The sequence below is a fragment of the Glossina fuscipes genome, unplaced genomic scaffold, assembly GCF_014805625.2.
Source record: "Glossina fuscipes isolate IAEA_lab_2018 unplaced genomic scaffold, Yale_Gfus_2 1, whole genome shotgun sequence".
Classification (NCBI taxonomy): domain Eukaryota; kingdom Metazoa; phylum Arthropoda; class Insecta; order Diptera; family Glossinidae; genus Glossina; species Glossina fuscipes.
In genome coordinates, this window is record NW_023998415.1 from 17993682 (window position 1) to 18019073 (window position 25392).

The 25392-nt window shown below is 33.5% G+C and overlaps 1 protein-coding gene across 2 annotated transcripts; it reads right to left on the reverse strand.

Moving 5' to 3' along the window:
- Positions 1–639: 639 nt before the first annotated feature.
- LOC119631761 (neuropeptide FF receptor 2) lies at positions 640–25376 on the reverse strand. 2 transcript variants are annotated; one of them, XM_038024249.1, is made up of 3 exons: positions 25023–25376; positions 9446–11800; positions 640–1136 (listed from the first exon to the last, which is right to left on the reverse strand). In XM_038024249.1, exon 2 carries the CDS (start codon positions 11312–11314, stop codon positions 9452–9454), a length of 1863 nt encoding a protein of 620 aa, XP_037880177.1. In that variant the 5' UTR covers positions 11315–11800; positions 25023–25376; the 3' UTR covers positions 640–1136; positions 9446–9451. The 2 variants fall into 2 exon arrangements, with proteins under 2 accessions (XP_037880177.1, XP_037880178.1); XM_038024250.1 differs by lacking the exon at positions 25023–25376 and adding an exon at positions 24739–24787.
- Positions 25377–25392: the final 16 nt, after the last annotated feature.

A 25392-nucleotide genomic window follows, 5' to 3' on the forward strand; every position in this document is an offset into this window, starting at 1 on the left:
CCCCCCCCCCCCCCCCCCCCCCCCCCCCCCCCCCCCCCCCCCCCCTCGTTTCAATATTTTTGTTTGCAAATGAATTTCGCACGTTTCGCTAAGCGTGCGCTAAAAATATTTTATCAAAATCTATCACGCATCAATAGGTGATATAAAGCCGTCAAACTCAGCCTTATTAGGAAAAGACAATGACAAAAATCAAGTCAACGGTTTAATTGCCATTTAATCTAAAGCAGAGATAATTGCCACGATAACGCTCTGAAAGAATTAATTTTCTTTTACTCTTTTGTACAAGATTTTCCGCCAATAAAGTCAACGAAAATTGTCAACTAAACCCCCATATGCATCGCCTACAGTTTTACGTGACATTTTCCATTTCGTAAATTGTACGGTTTCGTGAAAAGCGATTGGTGTTAATTGACATCGTGCGAGAAAATTTGAAAAGGAACTTAAGACATATCTTAGAAAATGAATAGAAAAAAATGCTTCGGTGGTAATAATGTCAACGGATGTTGTTATATGCGCCTACTTTGTGTTGATTCAGTATGAATACGTCTTTTGAACGAAACCATATTAATTTGTATTTTTATTTTTTTTTAATTTTTTCCAATTTCCTGATATTTTTTTGACAGTATGTTTTTTATAGAATTCATCGACAATTGCATAGGCTGAGACAGTGGCAACTGGTTATTTGTCATATCAATTGTCTGGCCCCAAAAATGTGGGCTCAGTGCTTATATTAGCTTGCATGATAAGAAATTTGAATTAAATTAAATTAAATGAAATTAAATTTCTCTACACTTTCATTACATTTATTATTTATTATATAGATTTCACTAGTTTGTGTAGCTGTATAAATCATATGTACATGCTTACTTGCATGCATACAATGCATATATATACATACTTGTTTATATATGTGTCAATATATATCAACAACTGCTAACACTCACTTTATGTTAGCTGAAATTAACTTATTCTATTTGAATTGATTTTATTATAATTGCATTTTATCAATCGAATCGTAATTAGAATGTTATTCCAGTAATTAAACACAATTTAGATTAACACTTTATTCTTAAAATATTGTTTATATCTTATTTTCAGATGGGTTGAATTGCGCTTTAGAAATGAGTTTCGATTAGCTGCAAAAAAAAAGTAGAAAAAATCAAATTTACCACATTTGAGCTAGAAATTCATTCATTTGTGACACAAATAATTCATAATTCACGATATCAATAAGTATGACATCGCTCCATAACTTTCTGCTCCGAAAACTATATTACGTAACTATTAACAGCCTCATCATTTTTGAATTTTGGCAAGTAAAGTAATTTGTGTGTTTGAGTTCAAGTTTTTTATATCGTTTCATATAACGGCCGCCAAGAAATGCATGCAGAAGATGCATCGCAAAATAATGGAATAGAAGATATGCGAGGACGCTGTCAACCATTTAATTAACTACTAAAAAATTATTAAAAAGTGCTAACATCGAATTTACTCGCGTCAATCATTTTTAATTTAAGGCGTTCCATGATCGACATGTCTTTGTCGCTAATTTCAATCTAAAACTAAATTTATAAAAAAAAAAAAAAATATTTAATCTTAGTCTCTATACCTAGCAGAACAGGTAGGGAATCTTGAAATTATCGACATTTCTATAGTTGTATGTATGCTGCTAGAGACTGGTATTTTAACTGGTATTTGTAAAAACTTGAAAATAATAACAGGCATGAAGTCTTTGGTGTTGTCTATAAATTCAGCTGTTAAATCAAATATTTTCCTGACGACAATTCGGACATTTTGTAATAAGTAAACACAAGGCATTCAATTCCGTGTTTAGTGTGTGCAACGAAAGAGATTCTTTCTAACGCAGAATCCACGAGGAAAACGAATTAGGAAGATAGGGTGTTTTTATGCGACTGGGAAAGCTTTCAATGCGTTTTTCGTGAAACACATAAAGCACAAACCACAGCCACAAACATCCTTTGGTTCACCTTCACTCTCAATAAAGCATTTCCGCTCTGTGGACATTTCCTTAAGTGGACATTGACAGTTTCCAAAAATGTCTATAAATATTTTTGATGAGTTAGATATCATCAGGTAAGACATTAGGATGCAGCAGAGTCTAATTTCACACACAGCAATCCTCGTGGAGCGCTTAAGGAAACGTTTGAAATTTTAAGGAGAAAGCTTCTTCCAGGTAATACATCTTTGTTTACAATGATTCTTCTTTCAATGGTCGGCTTATATGTTTTTACTTCTGCCACGAACGATTTGTCGCGAGCGTTAAAATAGTTAACCGTCGCTGACGACCAGACTTAGGAGTAATACTAGGTTACTGTGAGTAACTGTGGCAAGCGGCTCTGTCATGTCGTGATCTGCATTGATCTCTTTCTGTAATTATTCAAACACTCAGAAGCGAAAATTAGAGACGTAGTTTCTCACTGGGGCTATAATCAGAACAAGCAAGCAAGCAAGTATCCTACTGAATATTAAAGCACATTTAAATTCAAAAAAAAAAAAAAGAAAAGGTGGTAATCAAAATTTTTTATTTTTTATTTTTTTTTTTAATATGACCAATCACTCAGGGTATATTACCTGGTTGTGTAACAGGAAGGAAGTCGGAAAGGCGAGGGAATAATGAGAAAGAGACAGGGAATTTCAATCGGTAAGTGTTATGTCCCTGTCAACTGAGCAATTTCTAGCGCTGCCCTGCAATGGTATGCAATGGTGTCTAAATGCGTTTCGGGTAATATTTGCCGCATTGATATATAATAGAAAATACAATATAAATATCTCAACTAATATCGGATAAAAATAATGCAACAGATTTTTCACTAGATCTTCGCATCACACCTACGATCTCCTGATGTAATATGTTTATTGAAACGCATCCTATGGAAAATCATTTTGCAAAAGTTGCTTTATTTATTTGTTTATTTATTTATTTATTTATTTATTTTTTTTTTGTTTAATGTTATACTAAAACTAATGCTTATGTATGACAACAATTGGTTAAAAAATAAAAGAAGAACCACAAATGTACAGAACAGATTGTTATGAATTTTTACATACACGTACGCATTTCCGTCCTGGGTTTCTTTTCTTTGTAGCATACACACTATTATCAACTTCGTTTATCATTTTCGTTAATTTCGTCTCTTTCATTTTCAATTTCATTTTTGCGGCTTTCAACTTATGCTTTTATTGTTGTAAATTCTATTTCCTTTTTCAGTTTCTTTCTTAATTTAGTCATTCTTCACTACTGCGAAGTTATCCCATATGTTTGCAGATAATTTTCGACATAAAATTTTATGGTAAGTTAATGCATGAATCGCGTGAGGTTTGAGTTTACTTAGAAACCGCCAAAAACCATATGTGTTTTAAAATCGGTTTTTTTTTTTTTTTTTTTTTTTTTTGTATACGAATGCATAAAACTTAATTATCTCTATCAGGGATTGTAAAAATCCACGAAATATTAATCACAGTTTAAACCGCAGTCGTTAGCAATATTCAACCAAAGTTTAATTTTCGATTGTACGTACAACTGGCGTAAGCTGAAGTGGATTCTTTCGTTTGTATTTGTATTTATATGCGACAAGTTAATGATGCACAAATGCATCATATTCGGTTTATACTTTCCGGGTAGGTAGGGTGTAGAAAACGAGAACACATATATATATATATATATATATATATATACACACACACACACACATCATGGACATGACAAGTATTGAAATATTTCGAATAAATCAAATAAATTGCATAGTATGGACAAGCGATTTGCTTGCCTAACTTAATTTAATTAAATTTTCCCTCGAAAATCATTACGCAATATTGCCGCATTAAATGCTAAACAATTTACAATTTATATGACTGTTTGATGTGTTTTCAATGCTGTTGATGTGAAAGGCATATAATCACAGCCTCTGATAAAATTCCTTTAAGTGATTAAATGTTATTTTCGTCTGTTTATGCTTAGCATTTATTTACAATAGCAAAAATGAAAAGGAAAAGAAGAAATTAATGAACGAGAAACGCACAATAGAAATTATATTCAGGTTAGACCGAATCAGTTTATCTAGTAGTTATCACTGAAGAGCTTATTACATAAATAATTGTAAAAAATAATTTTTATAATTTTTCAAATATTATTAATATTTCAGAACTGAACAAACAGTTCACTGAGGCCGATGTTTGATCTTATCCAATAATAATGAAATAACGAAAGGGATTTTAATAAAAAAATTCCTCCTTATATACGTTTCGTTAAGTCTTTAATCATGTGTCGTTCCGATTTCAACAAACATAGACAGATAGATAGATAGATCGATAGATGGATAGATAGATAGATAGATAGATAGATATGACTTACGAATAAATCGATTCGACTATTTATGATAAATAAGAATGTATATAACATGCTTTGTGGCGTCTGCGATGCATAATAAGCATTCGACAAATCTAACATACTTCGCATTGTGACATTACAACAACAGCAATAACCGCAACAGAAAAATATTACAGAGAAATAGTACAAGTTTTTACTCAAAACGAAATGGAATAGTGTAGAGGAAATATTCTATGTGTTTATTTGCCTCGCATACCATAATTAAGGGTGTGAGTGAATGAATAAAAGATTGCTTCTGCTCTTTACATTTACTAACATATAAGCGCACATATTGCTTATAAGAGCAAAACACTACATGAAATTACACATTAAGTCGTAGTTATGTGGTTAACACACTCATTAGCACTACCCCGCCCCTACCGTCCTCATCATCAGCGTATCATTCCAGTAACTTTGGCATATGGCGGCTGCGAAAGTCATTTGAAACACTTATGAATATGAAAATTTTTGAAGAAGAGAAAATTAAAGAATTTTCTAAAAGGTTTTATTTATTTATTTACTTTTTTTTTTGGCCTTTTATATAAAAAAAATAAAAAAAATATGTTTTAACCGTATTTTAACACAAATAAACACTGCAAGTAAAAAGTCAGTGTAATGCAGTTAACCCGTACACAACTCACAGAGATGTACAGTTTGCCGAGTTTATCCTTGATTAACAAGATGAAGCGAGTTTGTCCGAAAGTCTTTAAAATCTTCTTAGGCGTCAAAATTGAGATAAAATGTAGGTATCACACATCACAGATAGAATGCTTGAAAAAGTCGCATTCCTCCCATAAACTTTTCTCAGAATAATCGTAAATTTAATATGTCAACGTAGTTGCGTTAATAATTTACAACTTAGAGCAGATATCGTTCGAAAGTTTAGCACAAATATTTAATGTGAAAACAACCTTATTGACTTCATCGAAAAGTTAACAATTAACAATTATCAAAAGAGTGACCCTGCAATGACTAAATTACTTATATCTTGATCATACATTTTGAATATAAAAAATTCGATCTTTTATTTATATGTTTTTTTTTAAGACAATTGTTCGTCCTAAATATTGCTGAAAATTTCCATATGAATGCATTCTAAATGAGATTATGATCATCAACAAATCTGGTTCGAAGCTTTCTTCAATTAAAAATTTTCAATAAAATACTTGTCACCCTATCCATCAATAACTTAATCCGTGTATCTGTTTTTTTTTTTGTCGTCTATTGTTCGAAAATTGAGATAGAAGGAAAAAAGCAGCCCATACCCGATCCCTTAAAACAAGATGAAAACTTTGTAATATTGTAATGTAGTTCGTGGAAAATGTCATTTCACGGTTATTTGCTAATAAAAATGGTTCTGATTGCCCAAGTTGCACGCCTACAATTTTAAACTCATTTTGTAATTTTGCCATTTTCAAGACAATATATATATATAGCCGAGATATCCTTCAATGTGATTACTATTTCAAGTTCCTTTCTAGTTAGACGTACATTATGTGAACAACATTAGATATACACAGCGGTTTTAGATATCGTTTAATTAAGATGCAATTTAACATTTCTTGGAAAAAAAAAAAAAAACAAAATGGTTTACTAAAACATTTATTTTCTACGTATGGTAACAAGTACGATCGTAGCGAAGACTATGTAATGTAAGTATCAAAATATGTGTGTGTGTTTGTGTGTGTGTGTGTATGTATGATTTATGTGAAAAGTCACTTTGAGAATGTTCTTTCGTATAGACAGCAATGGTGTCCATTGAAGTGGAATTCATTTCGAAAACCAAAAGGGGATTAAGCAGTGAATGCCTAAAAATTGTTTTCAAAATTTTGTATAAATTCAGAGAAAACGAAACAAAAAATGATGAAAATGTGTGTGTACCTTATGCAAGGCAAGGATGGCATTGCTAAGGCTCAATACCTCAATCTTGCTTGCTTTTTCTCAAGGGCCTTTGCTTAAAGTTACGACTCTATAAATATGTTAAAACATTATTTCTTCTCTGCAACATATCTGAGTACATTTCACTTAGCGAACAAAACATTTATATATTTTAATATGAGAAACGTGTTTTTGAAGAATCTGTATGAATGCTATTACAAGCTAAGAGCACATGTTGCCTTTATCCTTCATCAGCGAAGAATGCTGATATACTAACTTGGCCGACGCATTCGCAACATATGAAATTGAAATGAAATGCGAATGCACTTATGAACAGTGTTCGATTTGAAGGTTAATTTTGCGATATACTTCTATAGGTCCGTTGCCGCAGCGAGTTTAAATATATCAGACATTGCGATGATTATTTACGATTGACTTATTACTTGCATAGATTTAGTTTGAGAGTAAGAAAAACCTTGCATTCAAGCAAAGCCAACTCTATTACCAAGCTCCCGATGACTTTTTGAAAGTGTAGCAATGTGTGAGGAGGAGCTCTATATATATATATATATCAGTTTTGAGTAGTGCTCGAAACATGTCAGTGTGTAAAAGTAGTGACGTGCGAAATACAAAAAAAGAACAAACATATGTTACACATAGGTTGCTTGCAAATTTTTCGTTTTAAACATGAAGATGGCAGTCTGTATCCGTAAAAGTTACGTGCGATAAGTTTCTAGGCGCGAGGCGTACTCAGCGAAGTTTTAGTGGCTTTCGACGTGCACTCGTTAGGGTGTTTTTGTGAAATCAAAAAAAAAAAAAAAAAAAAAAAAAAAAAAAAACAATTGTCGAGCTGTTAGTGAGTGTAGTTTTTTTGAAATAAATTAAGAACAAATTAAACGCTCTGTGTATTATTTATCGCGATGAGTTTTTGTTAGTAATCGCGATGCATTATCATGAAAACAGCGCTCATTGAACTTCTAAATTCTATATCTTAGGTTAAATTGATCTTTAATATGTTTTTTTTTTTTTTTTGTTTATTTTCTATTATATATGTATGTTTAATGTTTAATGTACGTAATGTTTAAAAAAATTAAAAGAAAATATATAAACTTGGAAGATTAATTAAAATAATTAATTAATGGAAAAATAAACTACTTTCTAAATGGAAGATCCAATACGATTCCTATTCAATTTGTTTATCGCATTGGCAAGGCATTTACCTGACTACCCAGTCTGAGAAAGCAGTTTGAAGAAAGGCGTTACATTGAATGTGTGATAAATTGAAAATTCAGGTCATCATCGAGGCATAGTTGTGTTCGCAACAAACCACATGAACTTAACAATAAGACGGGAAGCCTTCGATTGATGTACTTGAAGTATTTCAGTGTTAAAGTTACTGACTGTAACTGCCTGGCTGCCCGGGTCCAAATAAGTTGCAAGATACTCTTTTGCTCTACTCTAATACACTTTTATTTCTTAGATTAAATTAAGAGTCTGGACGAATTAGCGAAAAAAGGTTTTTTGATTTTTAACTTAAGTTAGACGTTTAGTTTTTATATAATTTTTTCCCCTTTTAAGCCTTGGTACTATTTACATGCTCGGTGAGCGTATATGCGATAAGGTGAAGGTGAACGGTGCAACTGTATGTGGCCTTATTGTGCTGATTAGTTTTCGTTTAATGACCTTAACGATAAAACCTAATTGTATTGTTTATTTTGTTTTTTTTTTTTTTTTGTCCGAAAGGGCCGATCGCTGCGCGTTTGGTTTATTTTTTTTGTAACGATAGATAATGAAATAAAGTTTAGCAGCAATGAATTATGTTTAGCAGTGTGCACATAGTTCTAATTCTAATTCCGTTAGACGTGCTTAGATATTGCAACCGAAAATTGAACATGAATATGAAAGCATTTCCATGCACTAACACGCAAAACAACATCTTCGGAATACATTACATAAAAATATACATTGATATAAACTTACGGCCAAAACAAATATCAGCACTTTTTCCAGTTTTCAAGACGAATTTTCTTTATTTTAATTTTTTTATTTGCTTAAAGTTTGTGTTCCTCGCATATTTAATTTTTCTTCTCTTCTATCAATTGAGTTAAATTGATTTTGTATATTGTAACGAAGCGTACGAATGGATTATAGTCGTTTCGCTTGCTTTTGGCTTGCAACGGTCAAAAGTGCCTATCAGATCCTAAAACGAAATGATTTATGCCAGTGTAATATTCAAGGTCGCAACTCTACTTCTATCTATTCGTCCGTCCAGCATAGTTTTTCGATATTCTATTAAAGTGAACGTGAACATTAGTTAAGCTTCGCACATTAGGTTTGAAAATGAATGTTCTGTCTTTCCTTCCCCCAACGCTTATCCTACTAAAAAAAAAAAAAACAAAAAAATTAACAGATAAATAGTTTAATTAATGATATCAACAACATCTACACGGATATAATGGACTTTTATTTAAAATTTAGTAAAAGTATGGATTAGAAAATTGTTGCACGGACCAAATTACACACACAGAATATACAGAATACACAGAATATTGTATATGCATCACTGTTTACAGGGGGTTGTGGTTGTCTAAAATTCGTCGTCTTACTAGTTTTTCATATTTATTTTACTTGCAAGCTTTCGATTCGAATGCATTTAAATCAATCAACGTAGCATAGCTCAAGCGATGCAAAGGCTGCGGAATATATTATAATAATATAAAGCAAAATTTCGTTCTAAGCGTAACTAGTTCTCCTAATGAAAATATCCTAAAATTATTATATTTTAAAGGTTTACTACACGAATATCATATCACTGCAAGTTTTCGGAAGAGATTTTGTCACTGCTTTTGGTGTTGTTGATCGTAGATAAGCATGAGCGCAGTCGACGTTACGTTTTAATATAGCTCCTACCATCATTTCATTCAATGCTTAATTTGTAGATAGACCAATATTCTATTATAATAGGATAATCATAAGTTGAAGTCGTTGACTTAGTCTGGCGTCTCGTCTGGAGTCTACTTAAGTCTAGACTTCGACTTCAACTAAGACGGTTGCCGCTGATATCGATCCAAGAAGCAAGAAGCATCTTAAAGGCTTACGAATATTAGGGGCAGATGGTTATATTCATGTCCTTTGGCTTTATCTATTTTAATTCTGATTCCTTGTGCAATTTGTACTCACCCTTTCTCAGTTGCAGCTTCGTTTGTTTCGCTCAGTATGGGCGGGACTGCGTTCCATTTTGCTGCGTGTGCGCGATTCTGGTACGGCTGAAATAAGAGCGGCGTTATGTGCAGCGATAAAAGGCGTTTCGGAGAAACGCGTTTCATTTATCCTATCATTATCGTTGGTTTCACGCTGATCTTCGTTTTGATAGTTGCGATGTTTACGTATATCGGTGTCGTTTAATAAAATTTCGACTTGATTGCTACTTTGTACTAAGCAAGCAGCATTAATGCCGCCACCGACGCTAGTGCCAATAGCGGCGACTCTTTCCAAGCAAGGTGACAAAACGTTCCGGCCATTGCCATAGGGTGTTTCTCGCGGTGTTACTAGCAATTTTTCTTTGGTGGCCGTAATGCAAGTATCTTGTGTTATACCATTATCATCGTCATGATCATAATTATCTATGCTGCTGCCGTGAGTGTTAATAGCACCTCCCCCATTGCCATTATTACCGTGGTGTAGACGAGGGCCGCAAGTATTACGATCTGAACGGTTATAACCGCGATTAATCAAATTATTATTGGATGGGTTAAAACATGGTAAAACATGTTTGAATTCTTTACGGAAATTTTCATTTAGCCAAGCATACAGGAAGGGATTATAACACGTAGAGGACATGGCGATGGAATGCGCCACGAAAAAGAACAAAGTATAAAAACGCCATTCATTCGATTTTTCATAAAAATCATCAAACATGTTAACCACATTGAGCGGCAGCCAGGAAAGACCAAAAACAGCTACCATAGCGATAAGCATACGATTTGTACGTTTTTTGCGATCACGATCTGCTTCTTCTTTACGTGACGATTTGGAGCCTGGCTTAGCTCTGGCACGAGCATTCAATTTCATCGAGATCCATACATAGCAAATAGAAATAATGACAAAGGGTAAAACGAACTGCAATATGGTGGTAACGGAACCAAACACTTTACGATAATGCTCCGAAGGCCAATTCTCCTCGCAATAGTAAACAGTGGTGCCGGTGCTGTATGTATCAGTTTCATTGAGCATATTAATGGAGCTTACTACTTGCATATAGGCATCGTAGTTGCGTTGATGATCATTGGATATATTGACGGTGGGGGAGTTAGCAATAGGTGTAATATTTGCAGTCACCCAAGAAACATTAGCATTCAGGCTTACACGTGTTAGCATTTTCATGTACATACCATAAGGCAATGTGGCCAACAGAGCAATAGTCCATATACTAACGATTATAATTATACAGGTGCATAATTTCATGCGTGGATGAAACGGATAAATTATAACGAAATAACGGTCGACCGCGATAGAAGTCAAGGTGAGTGTGGATATATAGATACTGCAGCCTTGGGCAAATGAGACTAAATGGCAGAGGGTGTGACCGAATGCCCATCGACCCATAAAAGTGTAAAGAGGTGTAAATGGGACGGCCAGCACGCACAGTAGAATATCCGAAAGGGCCAAATTCGTTATAAAAATATTGGTAACGGTTTGCATGGCACGATTCCTAAGCACCACAAAGCAAACTAAAACATTACCAAACACACCCAATACAAATACGGTGGAGTACAGGATGCAGAAGAATATCTGCACAAGTTCGTTGTTTATCAAATCCGCAGAATCGTTGCTGATTTCTTGAGGTGCGGGCAACTCAACGCTAGCATAACTGATTGTGGCAGCATTATACAGTTTCTGCTGATCATGATAATATTGACGAAGTTGATGCGTATCGTTTTGTACAATAGTTGCCGAGTTATTCTTGAAGGCATAACCGAGCCAATTAGACCAGGTGGGTGTAATCGGTGCACTTGTTCTAAGAGTCTTCGTGAGATTGAAGTTCGGCATGTTGAAATATACTTTTATTAATCGCTATATATATATTTATTCTTCTTCTTCTTCTTCTTCTTCTTCTTCTTTATGTTCTTGTAAACTTTAAATTTTTCTCTGATTTTACCGCATAAAAAATTTCTTCACAGACTTTGTTTGCATTCAGTGTTTGCTTTTCATTTTATACCATTCACTTGTCTAAAATATTATCTTTTGTTCAAATAGCGTGGCTGTGATTGTTAAGACTACATTTATGTGCACATTCGAGAATTTAAGTGTATTTTATTATCATTTGCTTTCAAATGCGTTTTCAACATATTTTCAAAACGTTGTTCTACCGTTTCACTGCTCTTGATACTACGGCGTTTCACTGCTTTTGCTTGTAGAATTCTTCTTCTATTTGTTCCTTTTCCATTCTTTTGCGTTTTTTTGCATTTTCTTTTTTTACATCACCATGATAGCCTTAATTGTTGTAGTTGTCATATATCGAAGTCAAGAGTAAAGCTGTAAAAAAAAAATTAAAATATGAGAAAGTAAGTTGAAAGCATATTTGTGGTCAAATGAAAAATAAATAAATGGTGTGACATGAAAAAGATTGTTCTCTGACTCTTACCATTTACCTATTAATCATTCAAGAATCACCTGAAGGCAAACAATTATTACAGAAATACAATGATACAAGTACAGCATTATACTTAAAAATAAAAAAACGGAAACCACTTAAACCCTCTTAGCGCATGATTGCTTAAGCAGTTTTTACGCATGTGCGAATCCCTTTTTCCCAAAAGTCGATAGCTTCCAACTTGTTAAGAATAATTGATGAAAGTTCAGTAAAATTTTGCTCTTATTACAAACACTCCCACTTAAGGCAAGAAACTGAAATAAGCCCGGAAAAACTCGAGTATTTTACCACAATTCTAATCAATAACTAACGATCGATTATTAAATATTTCCGAAAAAATTTGATATATATATAATAGCTAGGGTTGCTAAAAATTATGCCCGATCAACTTATTAACATACTCGCAATTAATGAACAATTTTACATTATAGCTATTATTTGCTTCTCGTACTCACCGCCTGTCTGTGAAAAGTGTTAGGGATTCGTGAATGGTAGCGTGGATACCCTTAAATCGATATTGAATATTTGAGAATTGCGGTGTTTTACTACAACTTCATCGCAAGTCACGACTGGCCTGAAAGACAGAACTTCATCTGTGTGTGTGATATTTTCGTATTAAATGTCTGCCGTTCTATCGTATTAGCTTGATATGTTACTAGAAACCGAGGAATCTTCAGTTCCAGTAAGTACAGTAGTGTTTCTTCACCAGAAGTGTTTAAAGGAAGAGTAAAAGCTCAGAGTCGAACTGTTATATTCGAAGGAAATTCGGTCTTTCGGACATCGATGAATCATTTAGCATATGATAATGATGGATGAATTACTATTATTCAAGCATAACGATGAACATACGATTTTTTCGACATATTTATTATATCGTTTATTCACCGACGGTGACAAAAGACCGATAGAGGTATAGATAGACAGATAACTTGTTAAACCGATGGATCAATAAACCGAAAGATTGTGATATCGAAAAATGTTTAGATGAATTGACCGGCACATCGAAAAACCGTTATATGGACGCACAAGTGACACACACTAATTGATAAATAAACCGAAGTAGGTATAAGTGAACAGATCGATAGACCGACAGGTAATTGCTTTCTACGAACTATTGAAGTCATTCATTACTTACTACCCTTGCAGATTTTATTACAGTCTTGAATAGATTGGCTGGCTAACCGTATAAAAGAAAAGAGGAACTGTGAACATCATCTCTTTGAATTACGCCATAAATCAAATATTTTTTTAGATTGCACAACTGACTCTATCTGATTGACAGACTTTCTTCCAAGCATGTGCGTGAGTGGTGGGTACAAAAGGATAATGTGTTACAATGAATTTAAAAATGCGAAAATTCCTATTTACACGTAAGCTAAAGATTTCTCTTATCACTTTAACGAAACGCAAAGTTTTTTGATTCTTCAAACAACGAAATACAAAAACAAATTCCATACATGCATAAAATATTTCGTAAAACTATTCCAAATGAATTAGCAATTTGTGTACGTGCGAGGATAGAGCACAAAGTTCATGATCTCATAGAAAAAAAAAAAAAAAAAAAACGAAAAATAATTTGTAAAAAATATCTTCACTTCTCAATGTGGAGTTCCTTTAAATCGATACATTTTTCCGGACGATTTTCTTAAAATAGCCGTCAACGGCAAACTGCACTGCACCCCTTAACTGTTCGCAAATCTTGGAAAATTACGAAAGAGAATTCTAAGAAACTAGCGGAAGATCTAATAGGATAAGTTTAACTGTTCAATTATTCTTAACGGGGTAACGGCATATGCTGCTAGCTCGTGCACTTTCAGTCGATTGTCGTGGATAATCACCTATCATTAATCACATGATTGTTTGCTTGCAACGTTCGTCTTAGGAACCTGTACAGAGCCGCGTTTCAATGAAAGTCCTGGGACTCTTTTCATGTTTACATATTCACTGAGACCGGCCAAATGTCAAATTTCAGCTTTATAAGTTTCTTACTTATAATGCGAATGAAAACCGCTGTCTACACGTCAGGCTATATATTACTGATATTACTGCTATTATCCTCGTACATACAAATAGTTATGTTCACGTATTTGAATTTTTGTGCTGTGTTTTTGTTTTCTTTTTTTTTTTTTTCTTTTTTTTTTTTATATAACATCTGCAAACAATAATATTGAACTGATGCAACATATGGAGCATACGTTTGTGGTAAATATATTACAAACATTTGAAATTTTATTTTTTAATTAAAGAAATATCCTGAACAGGTGCCAATCATTTCGTACTTAAGTGATTTGTTGTGTTCATTGATAATATATTAAAAAATAAATAATTAAATAAAAAACAAAAAAAAAGGGGAAAAAGGAAAAATAAGAAGAAGAAGAAGAAGAAGCCAATCTTTTCTTCATGAATTTAATATAAAATTTTTTTATTAAAAAATGTTATGAAAAGTTTTCCGTTTTTTTTTTATTAGGTTGTTGTTGGTTAATTAATTTGTAATTAATTCTGTTCGTTCAGTTAAATAATCTGCACAAAGGAAAATATAGCAGTCACTCTCTTGTCATTGTCACTGCGATATTAATGTAAACATTTTATTGAATTGCGTAAAAGTCAAGGTTTAATTGCTACCGTAACTGAAATGTTGGGTATTCGTAATTTGTTTGCGAAGTATAGTTGAGTGTACTCAAAATATGTCGGCAGTTGCGACTATAACTGTGACCTTTCACTTCAACGTAATGCTTAGTTGATCCTTTCTATATAAAGGAAAACAACAACAATGAAAAAAAAAACAACAACAACAACAACAACAACAACAACAACAAAAAAGGGAAAAAAAGGTAACTATATAGAAAGATGTAATACTCTCTAATCAGTCATTTATTTGATATTGTTGTCGTCGAAAAGTGTTTACTAATATCATAAGCGAATGCATCTTAAAACTGACGCAACTGATATGCTATAGCTTAACTTCCTTCCTCTGTTACGTGGGTACGGCACTGTAACAATTTAGTTTTTTCCGCAAATTCCTTTTTAAATGGAAGAAAGAGTTGCAGAATATTTGAAGAAATGGTTAAAAAAAAATCCATTTTTGAAAGATATTAAGAAATGGCAACGTCGCAGCGATTATCTGGAGACATCTTTATGTATATAATATAATTAAAAAAAAAAAAAAAAAAATCATTTAATCTGCATCTTTACATCCAGCGAAACATGTAGGCGATTTGTGAAAATATTTTTCGAATTTTTTGCAATTAATGAGTGTTTGAGTTAAAAAAAAGTGCAATTTTTGAAAAAAAAAACACTTTTTTTAACAAAAAAATCACATTAGTAAAAAATGTTTGAATCAACTTATCGAACGAAAAATCCTAACATTCGTAGAGAATGTTGTTTTGAAGACATAAAGTAAAAGATATCGAATGAAAGAATGAGCATTGTTTGAGTTATGCTCTCGATTTAAGAAGCTATGTGTCTTAAGATGAACGTGTTCAAAGCTTTGGTGTGCATTATGTAAACCTTTCATTCATCACAATAAATTTTTTTCATTATTTTTTTCCATCGGCCTGCGGTTCCAGGATCGCATCTCTTTTCTAAAAGATTTTATGCTACAACTTGCCTGCCTTTGCAGCTTTTGTCAAAGACCTGTCAGCTTTATTGGTTCAGTTTCATCGCAGAAATTTCATTTCCGAAACTTTAATGATTTTTAGAATAGCAGCCAGACCGTCATTAAAATTGGATGCAGCAAAGTCAGAGTCTACGAGCACGACTTTATGCTTATCGCGAGCACCGAAATGCCAAGGGAAAGATGATTTGTGGGCGATGAAATTTTTTCTACGTATTCTAAACGATTCAAAGCATTCGTTAAGCAAAAACACAAAAGAAAAAAAACCGAATTCTTGACAAAACTTATTTACTTGCAGTGGTCTATGTCCTTAAGCCTACATTATGTTTTTAGTGGAAAGACCCCAAATCTTTACTTACTGTTACTGAGCTAAGCTTAAGAAAACGAAAAGTTACCGCCGCTTATTCAAACTGCTATTGCGACGGGAAAATGAAAACAACAAATTTGATGACAGACTTATTGTTGTGGATACGGTTCCAGTGATATTCAGACTTACTCAAATCCTTGATCACAAATATACATATATATATATATATATATATATATTATATAAAAGTTACGAAAATCATTAATTTAACTTGAAGTGAGAACATATTACGCTAATAAAAGATAACAAGGCAAGTGAGTTCGTGTAAAAAGTTGTAGTCTTGTAATCGATGAAAATTCGCGCATATGTCGAAAGAAATTCAATAAGTAATTTGCAACTTGATCTGGTAACTCGACTTGATTGTGACGTATTCTCCAGATCCGTTTTCTTCTGCTTAGCATTGGTTCAGATCGGCGCAGTCATATTGCGTTGATCAGCGGCTCGGGAAAATTAGAAATGTGCGAAAATGGATGGTTGACTATTTGACTTCGAAACCAGGAAGTTTCTAGCGTGAATGCATCCGCATCCGCCCGCAACCTGCCCGATAAGAGGCAATAGACCATAGATAATGATCGCGCATATTTCAATTATCAAGTTTTGTGACAAGCATGTTTGAAGTGTATTGGAATTTTTTTTTTTTTAAATATACAGGCAAGTCATTATTTGAAATTTCATAATATACACTAAACTATATGATTGCCTGGTGCGTAAATCTGGGGAACGCGAAAAGCACGATAAATTTGGTGTATTTTATACGTTAGACAATTGCTATAAATACAATTAACTACCAGCATTCATTTATATTCATTGTTGAATATGTTAATTAATGTTTTCGAAAATATGAAAAGTTTTTGCGTAGTGTGCGCCCCCGCGCCCCCGCTGCATACCCCTATGCAGCGCGGACTTCCGATATATTGTACCAATTGAATTCGCAACGAACTCGGTTGTCCATGACAACTACATAGTATATATATATATATATTTGTATGTACATATAAAAAATCTGATCAGTTGGTCGTATTCTGAATTTTTTAAAAATCTCTTTAGCGACGACCTTTGCTTTCAATATTATCGTAGAATTTTGTTAGCTATTTACATAAGAAAGAAGAAAAATAAACAACAAACAAACAAACACACATATGCATATCGTTATTTTTATTTTTTTTTTTTGATTATTTTATTATTCATATTATTTCCGTTTTTTCTGTGTTATAGAATAAACAAGTATTTTATTATTGTGTTTATCATTTATTTTTATGCGAAAATTTTCAAAAGTTTAAATAAAACATTCGTTAACATATTGTCACATGAGTAAAATAACTAAGCGAATTGCTTTAATTAACATCAACTACTTTGATTTATAGAGATATGTCCGTGTACAAGAAAGAGTGCACTGCACATTACGTCTTAAGGCATCTAATTGAAGGAAAAACTCAAATACCGGAAAATAATAGTTGAGATGCCACCTGTATATATATACCATAGTCGGCATATCTAAATCTGACTTTGTACCATGTACCTTTGCCCTGGCAGATGCTTTAGGATAAGCGCTCCTTAATCGCTTACTTCGCAATTGTGCCTCAACTTTCATATCTGAAGCCAGAGCTCTGCTTCAAACTGACTGAGCTATGAAATTCCCTTTCAAAATGATATTCAAAACTGTTATTTTCGCGGATAGGGTGTCTATTGTATTGTAAGTTATTCGGAATCTCTCTCAACTTCCAGTTGGATTATAGCCAACAAACCTAGTTATGTCGGTGTATACGTAAATGGATAACGAATTTAATTATGTTGGTGTATAGGTGAATGAGCCAACTGATCGAGGGCGAAGTGTGCGTCTTCTGCGGCTGCAATTATAGACGATATTAGAGACACATTGGCAAGATAAGTTAAAGAAAGAAATTAAGTAAGCAAATCTACAATATTATCGTCAGCATTAGTCCTCTGTTAATACTCAGCTAGCTCCACCATGATATTCGACAAATATTGACAAAATCAAGATGAAAATGTTTGCGAGAACGGTTTGGCCATACAATTGCTACACACAAATGGGCCCCGCGACAATGGACTGTGGACAAATCCTTACATTAATCCATGTCCTTTGTGACTACTTAAACTTTTCCTTCATGAGAAGAACCGCAATGCGAACAGGTACTCCTGTGGGCATTCTGAAATCCGCCATAGAACGCAATATCGATTTAATATTTTACTTTGCATTTTACTTCGCAAAGACCGCTACATTCAACATCTAATTTTCCTTTCCAAAATAGGGCCGATAGCCTATATATATATAGCATATTAACTATATTAAGCTTGTTTAGTTAAGTTTATATTAAGTTTGTGCGGATGCAAGCAACACTCAATCAATCGTTTTAAAATTACTTCCTGAATCGATTTGAGCTTTTGCGTCTGTCTATCTGTCTGTGCGCCTTGTTTTCTTGTGCTTAATCTACAAGCCCCAGTATTTTAGATATTGCGATGAAATTCGGTGACACACGGAAGTGTTTTCGCTTACGGACGAACCCTAAATGAAAATGGCTCGGATCGGAACACTTTTTCAAGACCTGCCGATATAACGCCTTATTTTGAAAAATCGTAGCATAATTAATTGTTGGGTGATATAGGGTATATAATGGTACACCTTTTTATTGGGTTTTCGTCTATTCGAAAACAATAATAGTACTAATAATAATAATAATAACGATATATCCCCTTAAAAATAGATGTCAACTTAAGCGAGATACTCTAAGCAAAATAAATATTTACGATTTGAAAATGTTTTCATAAAAAATTTGCTTGCATTGCCATATCTTTAAATAATCTTTCCACGCAACGCTGAACAGTTTCGATCGCATGATGAACAAGAGAACTTGCTTGCAAGCATAGGTCCCTGGGTGAGTAAAGTTCATGTTGCGAATGAGTTGCGCAAAAAGTTCCGTTTGTATGGTATTTACTTGCAATTATTAATTTTATCGAAAACCGACGCAAACCGAACTTAATTCATTTTTTTTTTTTTTTTTTTTTTTTTGTAGTATTGACTTAATGATGGGATGATACTAAAAAATAAATGCGATGGTAATGCTATGTTGGCAGATTTTAAACAAGTTTGCCGTAAAGCGTTCATATTCGTGAAAGTGTTGTGTAAGCAATAAATTCCAGGTATCATTAGCCGTTTTCTAAGTCAAAACATTTTCGTTTATGTCTCATGCCGACAAGGTCACGAACAATTAGCATTCGAGCACGAATGATGAACATGACCAAACTCTAGGCGCATTACAAGCGCAATTAAGCTCCATATCGTTCTATGTTTAAATTATAAGTATTGCCAGATTAAAAAAAAAAGGGCAATTCGAACAAATTTCACGCGCTTAGCTCAAAAACAGAAAAAATATGAATGGTGCACTGGTGGCCGTGGCGGTGGCGGTGGCGGTGGAGAGGCTATAATTTTCTTCTTTTTTTTTTTTGTCTTCTTTGTTATTCCGTTCGGGCGCGCGCGTTACTCCGAAAACTAAGCGCAGCTGTTGTGTTACGATCCAACTCAGGCATGTGTTTTTGAGTTAGTTGAATTGTGAAGATATAACATCGTCTTGAAACTTGGTCGGTTTGAAAAGTAGGTCGAAATTATTAGAAGACTGAAGAAATCCTGCACAAATACAATACGTAGTTCACAAGGCCACATTCGCGTTAGCACGAAATTTCACTGCTTATCATCTTAAATCAATATAACGCCTAAGGATTAAAGTAAACAGAGTAATTTGATCCATTCAAACCATTAGTTGACTGTAGGAAATGCTTTTTGTAAATTGCCAGTTATACGAAGTGCCTTGGTAATTGGAATTGTGTCTTCAGGCAAATCATGCCTGTGTTTTTAATAAGTATTTGCTTCAAGTATTAAATTAATATCGGTTGTGGGTTTTTGTGTGCCTCTTGTCCCTTGTATTGTACTTTCAAATGTGATCTGACACTATTGGCTGAGTATGTGCCCGCGACAAGTGGTCAGCAATCGCTGCGACAGCAACCGTTCAAACCGTGCAAACGGTTACAAGGCAGACGACTGGATTAGCGACCCAAGATAATGAATAATGAAGATATCAGTTTAGTTTCCTAAGAAGTTAGCATTGGAAACAGCAAAAAAAAAAAAAAAACGTTCTACATTTGTCCGAACATGTAAACCGCAACGACACCTTCCTTCGGGTTACTTTTCCGTGAAATGCTTGTATGTTAGAAATGGATGGATGGATGTTAGATCAACTGGAGACACATAGAGTTTGCATATATCTTATGCAAAACGTATTGAGCACTAAAAGCGTAACGCATTATGCACTATCCTCTGCCACACTGGCGCATCTAATATACGAAGAAAGAGTGTTATGAAGCTTAAGGAGCGCCGTTTGCCTACAATAAATATAAATGTCATAAATCGTTATTGTTGGTTAACCTTGAAGCTGGAGCTGGCTATCCGCTCTTAATTAAATAAGCTTAATGCAAAATAGTGTTATGCAAAGCTTATAAAGTTTTGAGAGAAGTTAGTTTTAAAATGCCACTTACTTGATAATTAATTAAATCATTAGTAATGAATTTCTTAGAGTTTCAAATGCGCGCTGCATTAGCTGCTTGCAATGCGGCTTTCACGCCCGCTGACGACGGTATATTAGATTTGTCTTTACGTTTATAGCACAAGGACTCCATAAAAAGTATTCCGTTTGTATCGATTTGCTCATGATCACCTATCTATTCTCCCGTTTCCTCATCTCAACAAAATTGTTCAAATAATAATAAAATTTTCTACATTATTCATGTTAGTGGCAGATGATTTTTGAAACAATTTGGGAAATAGGTGTAATCAAGTCTACAAAACAATGACAAATGACAGATTTTCGATCTAAATCTTCATCTGGCATCACTATAAAAACAAAAATTTTAAACAGTCATCTTAAGCTTGCACTTATGACATTGTAGTAGACATTTAAGATGTGCTTCAAAGCGAATATAATAAATGTTGTTATAGTTGTTTGTTGTGTTCATTGGTTGGCGCAAAAGTTTTATTGTCTCTCCATTTACTGATTTGTTGTTTGCTTTTGATTTTCCTCTTTTGTTTTTTTTTTTTTCCTATTTGGATGGAAAATTATCAAAGAAAGCAATTTGTTACAGGGTCAGTAGAACTTGAGAGAATTCATTACGCGCACATGTACATAAACACTCATAAGCGCGCAACAAAAACACTTAAGCCAAGTAAGGAAATTATATTCGGTCGTGGGCGGATTTTTTATACCCATCAACGTTATCCTAAAAATGAAAGAAAAGAATAGTAAAAAGACTACATTTTCATATTCTATAACGTGGAGCGGGCGCGGCTGATTTTTTCTATTTTCAAACTAAAAGTTTTCGCCGTATAGACATGTAGGCGTAGCGGACGACGTATCCTGGATATTTGGAAATTTGTTATAGTACACGATTGCGCCGATAGACAAATGGGCAAACACACAGACGCATATGTTTAGGTGCAATTCCATATTTAAAATTGGCCACGAATTTATATAATTTATGGGGTTTTTGAACCTTCTTGCTGCGCCTTATAAAGATGTTGAAAAAAAATTGAAATTTTAGTACACCATAACACTGCGTAGACGCGGTAAAAGCTTTCCATTTTTGTACAGCATCGCTCATAGAATATGCGATCAAATTTTTGTACACTTATTCCCTACGCTTTATGAGAACTGAGCAAAAAGTCAATTTTTTATTCCTTTTTGCTAAACAGAGGTGTTCTCAATTTACACAGTGCTGTGGCCGTGTCATTCGACCGATTTGAATAATTTTCTATATCAACTTGCGTACAAGAAGTTCCAATGTTTCTATCTTTTTGAAGTTGATAGCTTGACTTTTGCGACCAGAACATGCTCAAATCGATTTAGAATTTGATACTAATTAAAGAAATAGATACTTAGTGGGATCTCTGCAGCTTCCTGCTGAGCGTTGCAAACGTTTTAACAAAATCAATATACCCTCATCCTTCGGCAATGTGTATAAAAGAAAATATGTATTATTATGAATGCTCTCAACTGAGGGATAAAAGAAATTTTTTTTATCAAAATTGTATTTAGTCAAGCAGAAGTAATTATTTTCCCATTTTGATATATAACAGAAATAAATATAACGAAAAGAAACCACAAAAAAAAAAATAAATAAATAAATAAATAAATAAAATAAAATATTGAATTGTTTCGCATATGGGGCTAAGTATGTATAAGAAATCGATTGAATTAAAGAATTATAATGGACTTCTTTTCCACCACGAAAGAAAAAACTTTCAAGAAGTTTTATTCATAAATAATGGTACAAATTTCAAAAGGAAGAAAAACTTTGCAAATAAAAAAGTTTTATCAGAATGCATGAAAGTAAATATAAAGTAAATTATGCTTAGCTTGAATCGAACTTGTTGTGCCCATCGTCCTTCACAACGTCATTTGTAAGTAAATAATAATAATCATGGCTGAATAAAATGATTTGTATAACATAATAATAATAAAATCGCCATAAGTGAAAGATTTTTGTTGCATTTTCATTACAATAAAACAATTTGTACAAACATTTGTAACTTTTCACGTCAAGTTTGAAAATTAGCAAAACCGTTCCTAAGACGCGTCCGAAGGCTTTGAACTTAAGTGGAGTACACGGAGTAAGCAAAAAGCTAGTAAATCTAAGCTTTCCGGGCTTATCGTGATATGTTACTCTATAAATTCATATTCATCCAGGTCGAACTGTTAGCAATGAATATTGAACATTATGCACGTTATATATTATTTGCCAGCTGTTAGTTTTTGCCTAAAGCACGTCATTGACTTTTCGAATTTATTTCATCACAAAATCAATGCAAGTCGTTCTGCAAGCATTTATATTCCTCTGACTTGGCTCAGTCAGGGAAGATAATTTTGCACCCAATTGAGAAAATAAAATGTAATAAAGAAATTCACCATTTAGGTGAGTTGCCCACCAACTATCCTAGATATTGATGGATGCCGGTTAAGCGAGAACAATTGTCCCCCTTAAAAAAAAAAAAAAGTGGAATAATTGTTATGATAAGCCCGCTCGACCTATACGAAAACATCTTATTACCGTGTAGTCAGAATATTATATTGAGCAAATTGGTTTTCGCTACGAATATTGCTTGTATATATATATATATATATGTATATGTATGTGTGCTTAACTATTATCTCTTTTTAAATTCCTTTGGATTTTTTTTTTTTTTTTTTTTTTAGTAAAATTAACATGAATGATGTTATTGTTCGCCCGACTTTGACTTCACTTTTTCTCCGCGTAATCGATAGTAAGAGATCGAAGATATTCGAAGAGATTGAGGATATTATTTTTAAATTGACTCAGAATTTGTTCAAATTAGTGATGGGTTTTATTCGATTTTATAAAATAGAACTCTACCGTCGTTATGCGTGAGCTCCATAAATTGACAGATTGATATTGTGTGAATCAATCTCGCATGAAACAGAAATAAGAAAAAGGTTTTAGTATAAAAATTTCAAAATTGTTTCACTTTAATTTTCACATAAAATAGTGAAAATTTCTTTCTCAATAACTTTCAGTAGCTATTGTATAAATGGCATGAAGTTCCCTTCTAAAGCTGTCCAAAATATATTTACGAATTTGTTATTGGTTTATTAATGTTAGTTTTAACTTTTACTAAAATGCGGTAATTGTGTGTTTGTTTGTTAATATAAGCGGATAAGCTTTTAATTCATATATTGAGCAGAAACCAAATGGTCAGAGTTTTCGTTTCAAATGCTTTTATAAATTTGCAGCTAAGCTTAATATCGTATTGGTAATGAATTGTAACGTATCGGATATTTTAGGCAAAGTTATTAAGAAAAATAAGTAAAAATGTTTTTATATCATTCACATTATTATTCATTGATTATTAAAACTCAATGGAACAAATTCAAATGACGACTTATAAATAAGAAATAAAATTTAAAATAAAAACTGAATTTTATTCATTCAATTTATTTAAAAGAAGTAAAAGCATCATTATATAATGGGGCATCGCCGCTAATGATTCTCTAGAATGAGTTATTATAGGCGAAGTGGGCGAAAAAGTGGTCCGATCTCGATCATATTCAATAGGCTTGGGACCAATGTCCTTGGGTCAAAACATACCAATATATCAAATCTCATAAAATGATTTCAAAAGTTTTGCTACTTGTACGTTAAACACGAGAAAAGATGACGGACAGACGGATAGACAAGCTTAAGTTGACTCATTCTGAATCGGTGGATGTAATAAAAATTTGCATCTATTTCAATGCCTTTTAGGAGTTGCATATGTCCGCACAAACTAATGTACCCTTGTGCTCACAAGTGTTGTTAGGTATTAAAAAACGAAACAAGAAAATAACCCAAGAATATATAATATTCACCAAGTGACGTACACTGAATACCGATTACCGCCGGATTACTACAATATTTGCCATATTTTATTTTCCCTTAAAAATTTCAGGTAGCTGTAGTAAAAGCCAACCTAGAAGTTACAACTTTCCACTTATATTTGGTACAATTTCAAGTTGGGTGAATTCTTCAGCCGTTAACGAAATACTACTATTGGGCGATCGTGAAAATGCCAACAACTGACAACAAGACAAATAGACATGAGGAACTCGATTACAATCGATTCATAAACTTGTAAAAAATCCGCTCAAGAGGTAATTTTGATAAAAAACATGGATTTTTAACTTTTTATTGATTCGTAAAGCATACAGAATAGGATGATATGCCATATCGAATATAATATGGGGTAGGTGAACTCCAGGACTTTCCTGGCATATACGTACACGTTTGTTTCAATTTCCGCGATCATTTTGTGTAAAGGTCGTCACATTTCGTTCAATTTCGATCTTCACGCGATGGCTTGTCGGCTTATTGGCATAAAATTTTGTATTTCAAAGAACCCTTAGAAAAGGAACACCGTCGACGTTAAATAGGAGAATCTCGCCACGTAACTGTGGTCGTCATAACGAAAGATTTCATGCCTAGGAAATGATCCATGCAGTTATTGAATTGTTTCTCAAATGATATCGCATTTGGCAACCATATGCCGACTATATTTATGTCTTACCATGTACGCAGCAAACACCATTCAAAGTTACTGCCGCACTTGTCGTATTTACGAAGAAGAATTATCCCTTGATACCTCTAGTTCAAAGTCAGCGTCAATCAGTAACACGATATGAATGCATGCGCTCCTCGACAATCTCTCGAGGCTTTTTCTAAACCTCAGGTGCGACAATTTTTTCGAATAACCAAACCATCAAGCGAGGAGCTTCGTCGTTAACGACGATATTGTTGTTCTCTCGTGCAGCATTTCATTTTTAACCGCCCTACTGTGGACTTGGCTAAGTCGATTCGGCGTCCTAATGGTTTATAAATTCTTTAATAAGCATTGTCTATAGCTGTCAATAGCTGTCAAGTTTCCTTTACGGTACTGT